Source organism: Amia ocellicauda, chromosome 9, assembly GCF_036373705.1.
Source record: "Amia ocellicauda isolate fAmiCal2 chromosome 9, fAmiCal2.hap1, whole genome shotgun sequence".
In the NCBI taxonomy this organism is placed as follows: Eukaryota; Metazoa; Chordata; class Actinopteri; order Amiiformes; family Amiidae; genus Amia; species Amia ocellicauda.
In genome coordinates, this window is record NC_089858.1 from 38,700,988 (window position 1) to 38,715,124 (window position 14,137).

Genomic DNA, 14,137 nt, shown 5'->3' on the forward strand with positions numbered 1-14,137 from the left:
ATGCTATTTGTGAAGACCAAAGTCAGAACATGTCATTCATGAGATCCATACAATGTTTCGGCATCAGTGGGTTAATGGTGCTTTCCAAATTTATAGAACGCTATATAGATACTGTCCCCTCTTCCATCATGGGATTCAAGAGGGGGCGTCCCACTATAGAGCCTCTCACTTCAGAGGCTTATTAGAAAGGAAACAAAACACTTGCAGCTGGGAAGCCCCCATTAGAAAGTATAAAAGGCACTCTTAACCAAGATCTTCCCTGAAGGTTTACAGAATAATAGAAGGAGTTGACATTTGGTTTTAGTAGAAAAGGCACATTTTAACACTTAAAATACATTAAATGTGATGAAAACCAGGCTCCAGCTCTCCATTCCGGAAAAGTCTGTAGAAGGATTATTACCCATTAACTATGTTAGGGATAGAAAAATAAAAATAAATCTTCCCTCTAGCCACATCGCTTAACTAATGAAATGGGTTCCATTTTGGTATTTGGCTCGTATGCCACTCATAAAACTGTATAACATCAGCTGGGTAAGAAGGTCTGGCTTCATATCAGTGATCCGCAGCCACAGAATAATTGCCATTGCTTGGATTTGAGGTTGTTCGCACTCAGGAATGGATTAAATTTACACCAATAGTGAATTATAATCCCAGAAGTCGATAGCCAGATTCCAGTGGGCCAAAGAAAATGGCATACAAAGCTGTTATCAAGTAGCGAGTTGATACTTTTCTACTGACGGGTCGATTTTGTGATTTTACAGATGAGGTGAACTTGAGACCACATACCACTTTTTATCCCATAGCACTTTTCAAGCAATGGGGGAATCACTTAATCTCCTATTGAAGGGCATCAAACTTTTAAGCAGCAGTTGAAATATATGGCAAACAGTGCAGGTTAAACTAGAGGAGGAAACTAGATTGCAGAAACCTAAAATGGATGTTCGAGAGTGTTAGCACCCCTTCCCTTTAAAACTGTGCCATAGGATCGTTCACAAAGCTATGCAGTCGCTGTTAAACATCTCAATGGAAACAGTGTCTCAGGGGTAATAACCTCCGAAATTCACCGGTGAACTGCTGCTCAGTTCAGTACCTGTAAATGGCAGCAGCCCTATGAATCAGATCAAAGAGACTATAAAAGTAATCATCCCATCAACTACTGGCTAAATATGACTTTTGTAATTTTGTAATTGATACAATTATTTAAAGGATTATAAACACAATAAATAGCTTAAATAAAGAAAAGTCTGAAGCGGGGACAATTTTGGTCATACATAATTATAAAGGAAACAAATGCTTGAGAGTCTAATTGATTTAACAGACTTCAAAGAGGGAAAAAAAAAAGGTATAACAATAAAATAAAATAACAGTCTACCATAAATGTTTTTAAGTTAAGCCTGATTTAAAATGGATCAGGAAATAGCATGTTTATTATCTTTCATTATGAAGGTATATTTAGCAATAGGCCAGTATTGCTAAATATCCTGGTTTTTTTATGTTTAATTATTACTGCCAATAAAATTATATACATTTAGATCAGCTTAATTGGAATGACTTATTTGACTCCGATGTTTTTGAATACACACCAGGTGAAGGAGTTTTCAAATTAGGCATTGCCAATTTGCAGGCCAGGCTCAGAGGCAGGGAGTGAGTATGTGTGTGTGTGTGTAGGTGTGTGTTACCTGGCAGCACACGGAGTCCCTGGATGATCTCCCGACGACGTGGCTGAACGGAAATCCGATCATCACACATCAGCAGAGCAAACATGATCAGGGCCACGAACTGACTGGTGTAGGCCTGGAACACAGAGGGCACACAATCAAACCAAAATGATTAATTGTAAAATATTAAGCAGGTAAAGTGACTTGCTTATATTGATGAATAAATACATGTTCCTAGTTTTCACAATTTTAAGGAATATCCCTGGCCATCTAACCTAGGAGTCATTCATCCTATCATAGAAACAAGACTTTCAGAAATCCATTACAACGCCAATGTCATGGTCCTTCTGCAATTTAAATCAGGCCTTGATCATATTATACACACAAGTTTGTCCTGCAATTGACCTGGCCAAGTGTACCAGTTTAAATAAGTTAGTGCACTCTGCAAAGGGGTAACTAGAGGATGAACTGGAATACTCACAAACAGGAAAATAAAGCAAAGACAAAACCAAAAAATGCATAGCTGTGAATCGCTAATGACAATACAGTTACTATATATATTAGCTACATTTAGGAGCTTAACCAGACCAAAATTCTGCCTTTACAAAACGTCAGTGGTTTTCCCTAATAACAACTAGTCCCAATAGATGGGCTGGGTCTTTGCTCCGTGCCCCTTTCTAAAAGGCCCCATGCCTGGGGGCAGCTGTGATTCCTGGCGCTGGGGACTCGGTCTAACGCAAGACAGACAACCAGCTCGGTCCACCACCAGACACTGGGTCTCGCATATTCCAGGAAAATCCAATGCACACTTCTGGAAAGGAATTTGATTAAATCTTTCATCATCAACCCCTTTTCTTTATATAATCATTATTTTAGAAAAACAGCACACACGACAGAAAAGATATGCCATTCCACACTTGTGTTGCCTATGAGCAGGCAAAGCAATTTCTACAGTTTACTACAGGTCAAGTGCAGGGCTTTGGAGCCTGCGAGAGATGTTTTCTTTCTCAGAGAGGTCCAATTATTTATTATGCCATTTGTTTCTATGCATAGTAAGGCCCTAGAGAAAACCTGAAAAACAATGAGTGCTTAAGTCTTGGGTTCAAATAACACGACAGACAAAATGTCCACACACTGACCAAGGGATAACAAATGTATCAACTTTGAATGATTTAAGATCCGTATGGATCTCAAAAACCCAGTGCTTCTCTATATAATCCATATCATGACCTCAGCCCCTGTTGATGTGCCCTATTTTGAGTTCCAAGTTGAAAATAGCCCAAAGCGGCCAAAAGAAAAACAAAACAAAAAAACTTAAGAAAACACTGATAACTGTTTGTGCCAAACTGTTCTACAATGGACACAACAACTCCCCCACTACCCCCTCAACACACTGATCATAAAAAAGAACCAAAATCAGGAACGTCAGTGCCCAAGGCTGTGAAAGAAGTAATTACTGCTTGACTCGTAGAAAAGAGAGAGAGAGAAGTAGTCAAATTGTTATTCCTAGTTGGCAACACAGAGACCTTACAGTTAAAGTGATTCAAGAAAGTGTGCAATTGCAGTGAGTTGCCTCACTATCCTTATCAAAGAGAACGCACACAGGTATTTGAATTTTCAATAATGTCCCCCGACTATGAAAGTGAGAATATTCTATACGATTTGGATAATCTAACTATTCTGCATCATGCACAGCAGCTGCAAGCAGTACAGAGGGTTACTGCACACTTGGGTGAAAAAGGAAGTTTAATCCGAGAGGAGAGAAGGTGACCAGACTTCAGACCAGGGATGCTATGGTTTATAGGTTTCTCTTCATTGACCACACCTTAAGCCCTGACAAATACAGTTTTTCAGTTAAGCCAGTAAGACGTTGCATTATCTAGACGAGGAATAAGTATTAGAGGCATTGGAAAAGAGAGAAGAGCATGCATAGGTTTCCTGCAGAGGGTTTCCCTGCTACCTACATCTTTAAAACCCCAACCTGTAAACAGACATTGGGAACAGAATAAGAAAATACAAACAATTTGATCTAGCCAACATATTTATTTGAAAGAATCATAAATATTGGGGTGAACACTCCCATGATTTGCCTTACTGTTATGTATGGGATACCTCACCCTTACACAGTCATATTCCTTTTGTGTGGACATACCTTGCATCAATTCCATATCTTTCACCGGAACCAAAGATCTCAAAGCAACCATCAATACGCCAAAATGTAAGCATCCCTGTGATGGAGCATGCTAGTCATTAAATCATACCCTAATACAGTCAGATTAGAATAGAAGGAATAGAAATTAGAACAGCTCGAGTGGAGAAGATGTTGCCCATAGTCAGTGCCCTGCTCTTATGAAAACAGGGACAAGCATGCATTGCACTGATATGCATACTGACTTTCCCTTGCACAATTAAGGTTTTCCAATCTTGACCCCACACAGGCTTCACAGTTCAATGAAAACAAAGAGGGAAACAAAACAGAGAGGAAAAAAGGACACTAAGCAAAATAGGCAATACATTGATCTTGCAAAGATCTGCACTCACACACAACCGGACAACTCCCTGCCAACGTAATCCAGTACACATTCCATCAGCTCGTTTCTCAAGGGGATGTGGATTAGTACTTTAGTTTGTGGTGGGTGGGGAGAGGGTTGACGCCTCTGAGATGTGAGCTCCAGTGATGTAAAGACCCCTGGCTTGTTTTCATGAGCTGTACAGCTGCTGGAGAGGGGCGGAGCCTCATTTTGATCAGGTGAATTACTTGATACCTAATCCTACCTGTTCTGACCATGGTCTGTGCTTATCTAAGGACAGAGTTCATGGGTTCACAATTGGCTTGGGATGCTTGCTTCCCCTAGCTGGCCACATTAATAATTCCACTGTCTTTTAATAGCATACTGTCCTGCCAAATTGGACCAGAAAATGATAGTGTGTGTGTATTACATTAGTTTAAAGAGGGTAAAATAGGCAGATGTCATACCACAAATGGTAATATGTGGAATTACACATGCACAGAATGCTAGTCATGTCTGACATGGCACATGGTGAGGCAGCAAAGGTGTCTTTGAATAAAATCTAGATGCCATTAGATTGATGTCATATGTGGTTTTATGGCCATATATATATATATATATATATATAATGATCTTAAAGCAGCTCATCCCTGAGGATTGGGAGAGGGAAAAAATCTTTATTCTGTATTGCGTGGTGTACAAGCATTTTTTACATTAATTTTATTGCATCAGGGTAATGTGTGACCCTTAAAAGGTCTATACTGTAGTCGAGAAATAGCAGGCCCAAAGTGCTTTATACTCAAAAATGTTCAACTTCACCTACCTAACTGTAAGAAATAAATGAAGACTGGCTTAGATACACTACATGGCAAAAAGAATATCTCATTCCAAAATCATGGGCATTAATATGGTGTTGGTTCCTCCTTTGCTGCTATAAGAGTCTCCACTCTTCTGGGAAGACTTTCCAATAGATGTTGGAACATTGCTGTAGGGATTTTCTTCTATTCAGACAAGAGCATTAGTGAGGTTGGGCACTGACACTGGGCAATCAGGTTTGGCTCACAGTCAGCATTCCAGTTCACCCCAAAGGTGTTCCATGGGGTTGAGGTCAGGGCAGGCCAGTCAAGTTCTTCCACAGCGATCGGCCATGGAAACCCATGAAGCTCCTGATGAACAGTTCTTGTGCTGATGTTGCTTCCAAAGGCAGTCTGGAACCCGGTAGTGATTGGTGACAAAGAGGACAATTTTTACGCGCTTCAGCACTCGGCGATCCCGTTCTTTGAGCTTGTGCGGCCTACTACTTCGCAGCCGAGTTGTTGTTGCGCATAGATGTTTCCACTTATAAATAAAAGCACTTAAAGATGACTGGGGCAGCTCTTTCAGGGCAGACATTTCACAAACTCACTTGTTGGAAATGTGGCATCCTATGACGGTGCAACGTTGAAAGTCAACTGAGCTCTTCAGTACAGCCCATGCTACTGCCAGTATTTGTCTATCGAGACTGCACGGTTGTGTGCTTGATTGTATACACCTGTCACCAATGGGTGTGGCTGAAACAGCCGTATCCATTAATTAGAATGGGTGTCCACATACATTTGGCCATATAGTGTACTTTTGGAAAAATAAGTTAGAGGTCATCCTTTTGTGAATGGCTTTAGCTATCCAACATTTTCTTGTTCACCCTTTCTTGGGATTTTCCAAGAAAACAAAAACATGCCTCTTTGCCGAATGGATGAGGGTGTTTAGGGTTAAGTCAAGCTGAATTCTACAGTTACCGTAAGGTTGTTTCACAAGTTTTATTTATTGTAACTTTCAAACTATGACACATCCATAGGCATTGGAAAAAAGCTGAAGTTTCCAGATTTCACCAACAAGGTGAGCACTTAATTCCTGTGTGATCTTGTGAGAGAAAGTCAGTTCAAAAGCAAAGCAAACTGACTCATCTGACAGCCGTGTAACTCTCACACACACAGCAAAAATGTCCAGTGCCTAACACTGCAAACACTGGCAATGCATTGAACTTGCACACATACTTAATTCATGTATGTGTTGCTGCTAATGCAGAAATATAAATGGATGAAGTAGATTCATAGCTATCCTATGGACATTATAAAAAACAGAACTTCTCCAATACTTCAGGAGAAACAGCTGATGCAGGACGTACAACCACCTTGACAGAGGAATGGTTAGTAATTTGAATTCAAGCCGCCTGTCCATCTCTGACACCTCGAAGAGCCAACCGTTCCCTAGAAGTGCTCCAAAGCTACTGTTTCATTTGGGAACGGAGCCTCCAGGTTGTGTTTCAGCAGAAGGTTGAGGGTTTCGACAGTGATTGAGCTGCACACTGCTTCTCCCAACTCCCATCACAGTTCCCACCTCCTCCCAGGAATCTCACATTACTGGCTGCACTGTAGCGAGTCTCTCTGGCCCCCTGCCACTGTCAGCAGGTTTGTGAGTAGGAGGACAGCCCTGCTTAGGTATTGACCTGAGGGAAGCACTGCCTTCTCTCAGTCCCCATTTATCTCTTTCAACTAGAGGGGTGAAACTCTGGCTGTTTCATTAGTTCGCTTCATTGCGCCTGTCCTTCATTTGAATAACAAGTTGAGTGAGAGGTATGCTTTAATTTGCAGCTAGGTTTCTTTTGGAGGTTCTTTATGTATGTGTTTTTTTTTTTTTCTGTAATATACTTCACATTATACTACACTGCTTGTGCAAGTTTCAAATATTACTACTAATAATAATATTTATAACAGGAAAGTAAAGTAAATACAATAGAAATAGAGAATAGCATTTAATAGAAAATAAGATTAAGAATGTCTTTCTGACTGTACACAAACTGTAGCCAGGAGTCACAAGTTTTAACAAATAGATTTGGACTGTATAGATCTTTTCCAGAAGGATACAAGTGTTTGGTTCATGAATCAAGAGACAATGAGAACGTTCATTCAGAAGTGCTTTATAAAAACAGATCCAGTCAACCAGGGTCTTAATGTTTTTTCCCCTGTGTATATATATTTCAATAAAATCAGAATCTACTAGCTTATTGGATTTCTTCTCAAAGTAGATGGTTCATCTCAAACTAGTACATGCCTTTCTGTAGATTCTGGTAAATGTCTGTAATGTTTTGCACCCTTCCAACCCCTATTAAGAGTTTAAGGCTTTAAACAGTGTCTGTGCACTGACCTTAGTACTGGCCACGCCAATCTCAGGGCCTGCGTTGATGTGAACCCCGCAGTCCGTCTCTCTGGAGATAGAGCTGCCCACAGTGTTGGTAATGCCCACGGTGAGGGCACTCCTCTCCTTGCAGTAGCGTAGTGCCATCAGACTGTCCGCTGTCTCTCCTGGTGGGTGCAGAGACTGACATTACCATCCGCAGAAACACTAACAGGTGCAGGTTGTTCAAGACAAAGACACAATGAGTATGAGATACTTTTCAGTGTTCTGGACTCATTTTGACTTTAGCAGTTTTAGAAAAGCATGTTGTTGTTTTATAAGATTGTATTACATAAGTTGTTTTTTTAATCTAAGGTGTTGCATAAAACAAGCCTATTATTTAGAGATGCCTTCCTTGCATTTAATTAAGGATGTGTTTGCTATGCATCCTTTCCATGTCCACATTCTCTATCTCAATTGAAGAACCTGCTGAATTAGATTTTTCTATTAATAAGTACATAAACACTGTGTGACATTTGCACCAATTTAAAAATGTATTCCCCTCCCACTAAAGGCACGAACACCCACAATAATGCCGAAGCGGGAGGGGACATTCCACAGAGCTCTTGAAGTAAACACCTTTCTTAAAAACAAATCAATAAATAAATAGTTACAATTCTGATGCGGTTATACCACTGACTGTAGAAATTTGGGGTTGAAGTGGTTAAAGCTTAAGCTGTGAGCCATTTAAACATGTGCTGTGGTAGACACTTCCTACACCGTGCGCTTGCATGTGACATCAGCTGTGCCAGGCTGGGGTGCTCAAACTGGTGGCGAGATGAGGGCAGTGGGTGGGATAGGGGCGTTTCTGGGCTGTAGTGTCAAGGAATCAGCAGCACTGTCTCGGAGGCCACAGGCTGAGGCTCCAGTCGGCCTGTTTGTCATTAGAGCACTGGCTTAGCCAGGAGGCACGCAGCCAGGACACTCACACACAAACATACACACACACTAGGATCAGTTTCCAAATAAAACACAGGAAAGCAGCTTTTCACAGAATTACTGAACCCATGCCACCTCAGAGCTGGGTCTATTCCACAAAGGAGGAGAAAAAGTGGAAAGAGACAGACGACCGCTGAAAGTAGGGCACTGGAAATGCCAGCAGCAGAGATCTCCAAAGTAATGCCCTGACTAAAGACACAATCCTAGAGGAAGTGTGGGTTCAGTTTCAATCAGAGAAATTGCATCACATCTTGTCTGTATGTCAACGGATCTGTTTTTCAAAGCGACTCTAGAGTTGTTTTCCAGCTTGTAATGTTTACTAGAAAGGTTTAAAGCCTGGTATAGACAATAGCATTGCTCTGGTAAGAACAACTTTTAAAACAAACTGCCACATGAAGAGAAGAGGTAATATAAAGATGTTTATCTGATAGTTGACCAACCTGACCAACCCACTGAAGTCAGGACCAACTTTCTGCACTTGCTCCTAAATCATGTGAGGTCAGTTGGTCACACAAGATGTTCACACCTCTGATAGCCTGACAGGTTGAATAGGGTTAAGCCATGGAGAGACAAATGGCACCTGATTGGCTGGTGGTGAAAGTATGTTGATTGGCTGGGAGTCTAGAGCTCTAACCTGATTGGCTGATGAAGAAGCAGACGTCATCTCTGAAGACTGGGGTGTTCCTGTCCAGGAAGTCGCTGGCCAGCTCCACCATGACTGGCAGTTCTGTAAGCTCCTCCAGCACTTGACGAGTCTGAGGAGCAAAGCAGGAACATGCTAATCAACGTTCTGCTCATCATAGATCATACTGCATACATTACATACCGATTTAGTTCCTACTTCTTTGAATGATTTAACACAGAAACCCCCAGCTGGTCCTAAAGTAAAGTTCTTAATTACACAGTTAAAATAATCATTAATTGAACTACGCTAATTATATCCTTCCTGGAGCCCTAAAGCAGACTGTTTAAAGAGATCTATAAACCGTTCTGGGTCTGCAGCCGCTAGGACCAGAGCTATGGCCACCTGACTGCATGTATGACTAGATTTCCATCTGCTCTACTAGGAAATCAATTTAAACAGAGGATCAAATACGTTATTATAAGATAGAAAAGTATAACAAATGTTAAGAAATAGACCATACAATTATGAAAACAGTATATATATATATATATATATATATATATATATATATATATATAGAGTGTTATGATCAGCCCAGCTATGTTCTTTCCTTTGTCACCATCAGTTTCCTGTTTCTCTACACAATTCTTGTGGTTCTCCTACAGTGGTACAAAGACATATTTGCACATCTGTTCTCCGTTAGCGTCGTGCCATTTTATTATTTTTTCCCCTCACATGACGATTACGCTGCCCTTTCCGACTCCATACCCTGTCATAGCATGACTCTCCAATAATACGCTCTGAGCATCTCCATTAAAAGAGAGCTGACTTCAATTCACTGATCAAGAACTCTTATTGCAGACCATGCAAACTTTAAGACTTCTTGGTGCCGAGACCTACTCTGGCTTTTTTTTCAGAGGACCACCTGGATTAAATGTGAGAAACCCCAGGGATGGTACTGAATTGCACCGCACATATATCATATTTTCTCCTACACGTCATCTACTGTACCTTTGCTGCACTATGTCAACTCTTGTACTGCACTTTGCGAGACTAATGCAATTTGTATTCCGTTATGGAACATATTACATTACTGTGACGGACAAGATTTCCTTTAACATAGAACATATTCTGTTTTCATAACTGTAACTCGTCGGATTCACCTTACATTGAGCCGTGTGCCAAATGAGTGATGACAATATGATTGCTACGGTTACTTTATTTAAAAATACTACTGATAATAATAAAACATGATTCTGCCCAGTCATTGATCTTGAACAACGTCAACTCTCCAAGCAATTAATTTCCTGCTTGTATGATGATGTATAAGATAATGCTGGAATTACCACAGCTCTGTGTGCATCGTATTTATGCAAACATAACTACTATACTGGACACAGAGTAATGGATACTTTGTAGTTGTAGTTACTTTGTAGTGCTTAGAGCAGCAGACATAAGTCCACAGAAACACCATTTCCCTTACATTTGGTGTAATGGCATCGCTACAGGCCTTGCTCAGCGGCTGACATGGTCGACGGCTCGGTACTCACAGCCACTCCTGCATGGTAACTTGTTCCACAGGCAATCAGGATCAGACGTCGACACCTCTGGATCTCTTTGATGTGATCTTTCAGGCCGCCCAGAGTCACTGCCAAAACCACACGGTCAATTACAAAAAAGCTTCCCAATTCTTTGCTTTACTCTTTCAACTCATATCCACCACACACAGTCAAAAGCCTAGTCAAAGTTCTCTGGCTCTTTGGGGAGGAGCATCTTATTACAAATTCAAAGGAGAGGGACACCAAATCTCAGAGTTGGCTTGGAGATCTAAAGCCTATATTGGAATTGCTAAGGCTTTGCAGAATATTGGCATTTCCAACTCCTTAACGGTTTCATGAGTGACGATAACAATTAGCGTAGGTTATTTCTTGGACCTGTACACTGACGCATTCACATATCCATATTCATCCCAAAAAGTATTATGTTCCTCCAATGTGGATTCACCGAACACAGCGATCTCGAGGAACGTAACCCCTGGAGGAGGACATACTGGAAATCAGAAGCCATGAGATTGTGAGAGACATCCAGAACAACTCAGAGAAATCCGATTCTCAGCGCCACACCAGGCAGCAGCACAGAGTCCTCTCTCACCTGTGTTGTCATCAAAGTTGACTCTTCCTCTCATGGTGTTGACCACAGAATCCGGCTGCTCAAAGATCTCCTTCTGCATGAAGGAGCTGTAGTTACCTGGGGGAGGAGACGGGGGTCAACTCAAAATTATATAGAGATGCATCTATACACTCACCTAAAGGATTATTAGGAACACCATACTAATACTGTGTTTGACCCCCTTTCGCCTTCAGAACTGCCTTAATTCTATGTGGCATTGATTCAACAAGGTGCTGAAAGCATTCTTTAGAAATGTTGGCCCATATTGATAGGATAGCATCTTGCAGTTGATGGAGATTTCTGGGATGCACATCCAGGGCACGAAGCTCCCGTTCCACCACATCCCAAAGATGCTCTATTGCTTAAATCACCTTTCTTTCCCATTCAGACATTCAGTTTGGAGTTCAGGAGATTGTCTTGACCAGGACCACACCCCTAAATGCATTGAAGCAACTGCCATGTGATTGGTTGGTTAGATAATTGCATTAATGAGAAATTGAAAAGGTGTTCCTAATAATCCTTTAGGTGAGTGTATATATCTATCTATATATATATATATATCTATATATAGGGTAAAGAAAGTGAAACATACTATCACCCTTCGTTATGACCAAATCCCAACCACTCAAATACAAACAATAATATATCTGAAAACATAACGTTCAGAATTATTCCACAATAACTTGGAAAAGGCATGGAAAAGGGCAGCCCTATTAAAATACTAAAAAGGCTATTGAAGGACAGTTCAATGCTGACCTCTGGTGGTCACTGAATCAACCTCAGTCAAATTAACCTGCCAGGGCACAGTGTAAACCTTAACCAGGCCTTCAAGGAAAACACAACCTTTGAAACAATCTGGCACAGACTCCATCTAGACAACACCTCAAAGTATGGAAGTCCATACAGTCATTAACATATATACAGTTCCTACAAGTCCTTTTCTCTTTTTTTCTATAAAGTTTGGCCCGCTTTCATTAACCAATAATTTACAGCAGAAAAAAAAAACTAATAAGTACAGGTCAAGGATGCCATCTACCACCCCCGCAATTAAGAGTGGTACAGCTCAGACTGAAGCCTTCAAGATGCAGCACTCCTGCATTTGTGGGCAGGACACCTCTCAAATGTTAACAGCTCTAAATACTGGAGAGAAGAGTTAAGAGTGCGACTGTGCAGCAGAGCGGTGTCTCCTCTTTCCCCCCTGATCTGAATTTCGCCCCATCTTTAGTTATTACAAACCTGAAAACAAACTGTGCTAGATACCTCCCCCTTTTCCCTGCCTTATACATTGGTTAACCCACAAACATCAAGGCCTTCCCAGACATTTCCTATGAATTCAGTCAGGGCCTCGAAACATCCTGTAAAATCTGTATAACCACGTGAAACCTATAAACGCTGAGGTCTCGCCAGCTAACCCCTAAGCGGTGGTGCTCGTTAATCAACCCGCAGTTCTACTCTCGATCCCTGCTGATTACACATCCCGGCTTTAGAAAATTACAGAGGTCCAGGCGAGATAATGGCTCTGGCTTGCCACAGTGGGTTTTTCACGGTTGTTTTCTTCTCGCGAACAAGCGTGTCTCATTCCGGGCTGACACACATGACCAGGCCAGGCCAGGCGTTCCTTATACAGCGCCTCTGAAGCCAAAGGCCGCGGGACGAGCAGTTGGTCGTGCGGTCAGACGCTGACTTCTGGTCCTGCGGGCGCGGCTCCTCAAATTGACGACGGGTATGGCTGGAATGAGCCTCTGAGGTTTGAACAGGGCGAGGAATCTCGGTCGCAGTAGAAGACGGCGGGGAGTTAGAACAGGGAGGCCAATGCAAACATGTCAAGAGTCGTCTATTTCAGATCCACGGTGTGTGCATGATTAAGACGGGTTAAGTAGCTGTGCAGCAAAGCCCCAGAAATGAAGTTGCTTTTAAAGAAGTAAAGAAAATAGACTTCCAAGTGGACTTATGTCTGCTGCTCTAAGTACTACCCCTAGCCCAGTCCGGCCATTACCCTTCATGATCTGCTGTAGCTCCATCTGCAGGGTCTGGATGGCCCGGGCAGGGTGATCGCCGGCCGTGCGCTTGATGCGGTGGATGGAGAGGCGTCCGTCGGTCACCGCGGCAACATCGTCATCTTCCAGGAAGATCACTTGGTTGGTGTGTTCGATCACAGCGCTGCGGGTAAACGTGGGTGGGAGTGTCATAGAGAGCGAGGGAGATGCAGGGAGAGACTGTGTGTGTGTGTGTGTGTGTGTGTGTGTGTGTGTGTGTGTGTGTGAGAGAGAGAAAGAGAGAGAGAGAGAGAGATCCCCATCACCAATACACTCACACTCCCAGAAACATACACAACAATCCAGGATGAAAATAAGATTGTTCCGATTCATTTCAGGCTTTGCAAAAAGATTACTACTTCTGTATATAAACTAAATTAAAACAGCTTCACAGATAGATGGGGTTAAAATACTACCAACAGTATTCAAGTACTATATTGTACTATAGTACTATATTCCCCGCAGCACTGTGGACTGACCTGGCATCGGAGGCAAAGTAATACTCCACTGCCTTTTCATCCACTGGGAACAAGCAGGTGTCCTGGTCCACTCTTGGGATGGTACTGCAGCCTTTCTTATCCTTCACAGCTACAGAAACAAGAAACAGCAGATTTGTGAAGCTGGGGTTCAGCCCACCAATCATCACTAATACTGTAACGCAGGCCACAAGTATGTTTGCTAAATCTATGACAGAGAAGTTGGCATCCATTGTTCAGATACTGTATATATTACTTCACATCCTTTTCAGGTCAATCACTGAACGAGTATAAATCAAATTCAGCGCACCTAATTATCCCGGCTGAAAAATCATTAACTGCCAAGACAATTGCAACAAATTACTGGCCAATAATTCGTGGCAATTAGTCATTTGGTGGCAAGCCCTGCTAGAAAGACCTGCCAAGTGTAAATCCATCCTAACACATGAGTTATGATACACTGGAGATGTCTGCTCTACACAAACGCCACTAGGCTCTGGCAGCCATTGAG

The 14,137-nt window shown here is 41.9% G+C and overlaps 1 protein-coding gene across 1 annotated transcript in view; it reads right to left on the bottom strand.

The window, feature by feature from the left end:
• gfpt1 (glutamine--fructose-6-phosphate transaminase 1) overlaps nucleotides 1–14,137 on the bottom strand; it is a 41,787-nt gene that overhangs the window by 12,573 nt on the left and 15,077 nt on the right. Inside the window, exons 9-15 of the mRNA XM_066714434.1 lie at nucleotides 13,630–13,738; nucleotides 13,111–13,274; nucleotides 11,097–11,192; nucleotides 10,496–10,593; nucleotides 8,955–9,075; nucleotides 7,352–7,509; nucleotides 1,680–1,794 (exon numbers count right to left, since the gene is read on the bottom strand). Of these exons, the coding sequence (XP_066570531.1) occupies nucleotides 1,680–1,794; nucleotides 7,352–7,509; nucleotides 8,955–9,075; nucleotides 10,496–10,593; nucleotides 11,097–11,192; nucleotides 13,111–13,274; nucleotides 13,630–13,738 (861 nt within the window). The remainder of the gene's footprint in view (nucleotides 1–1,679; nucleotides 1,795–7,351; nucleotides 7,510–8,954; nucleotides 9,076–10,495; nucleotides 10,594–11,096; nucleotides 11,193–13,110; nucleotides 13,275–13,629; nucleotides 13,739–14,137) is intronic.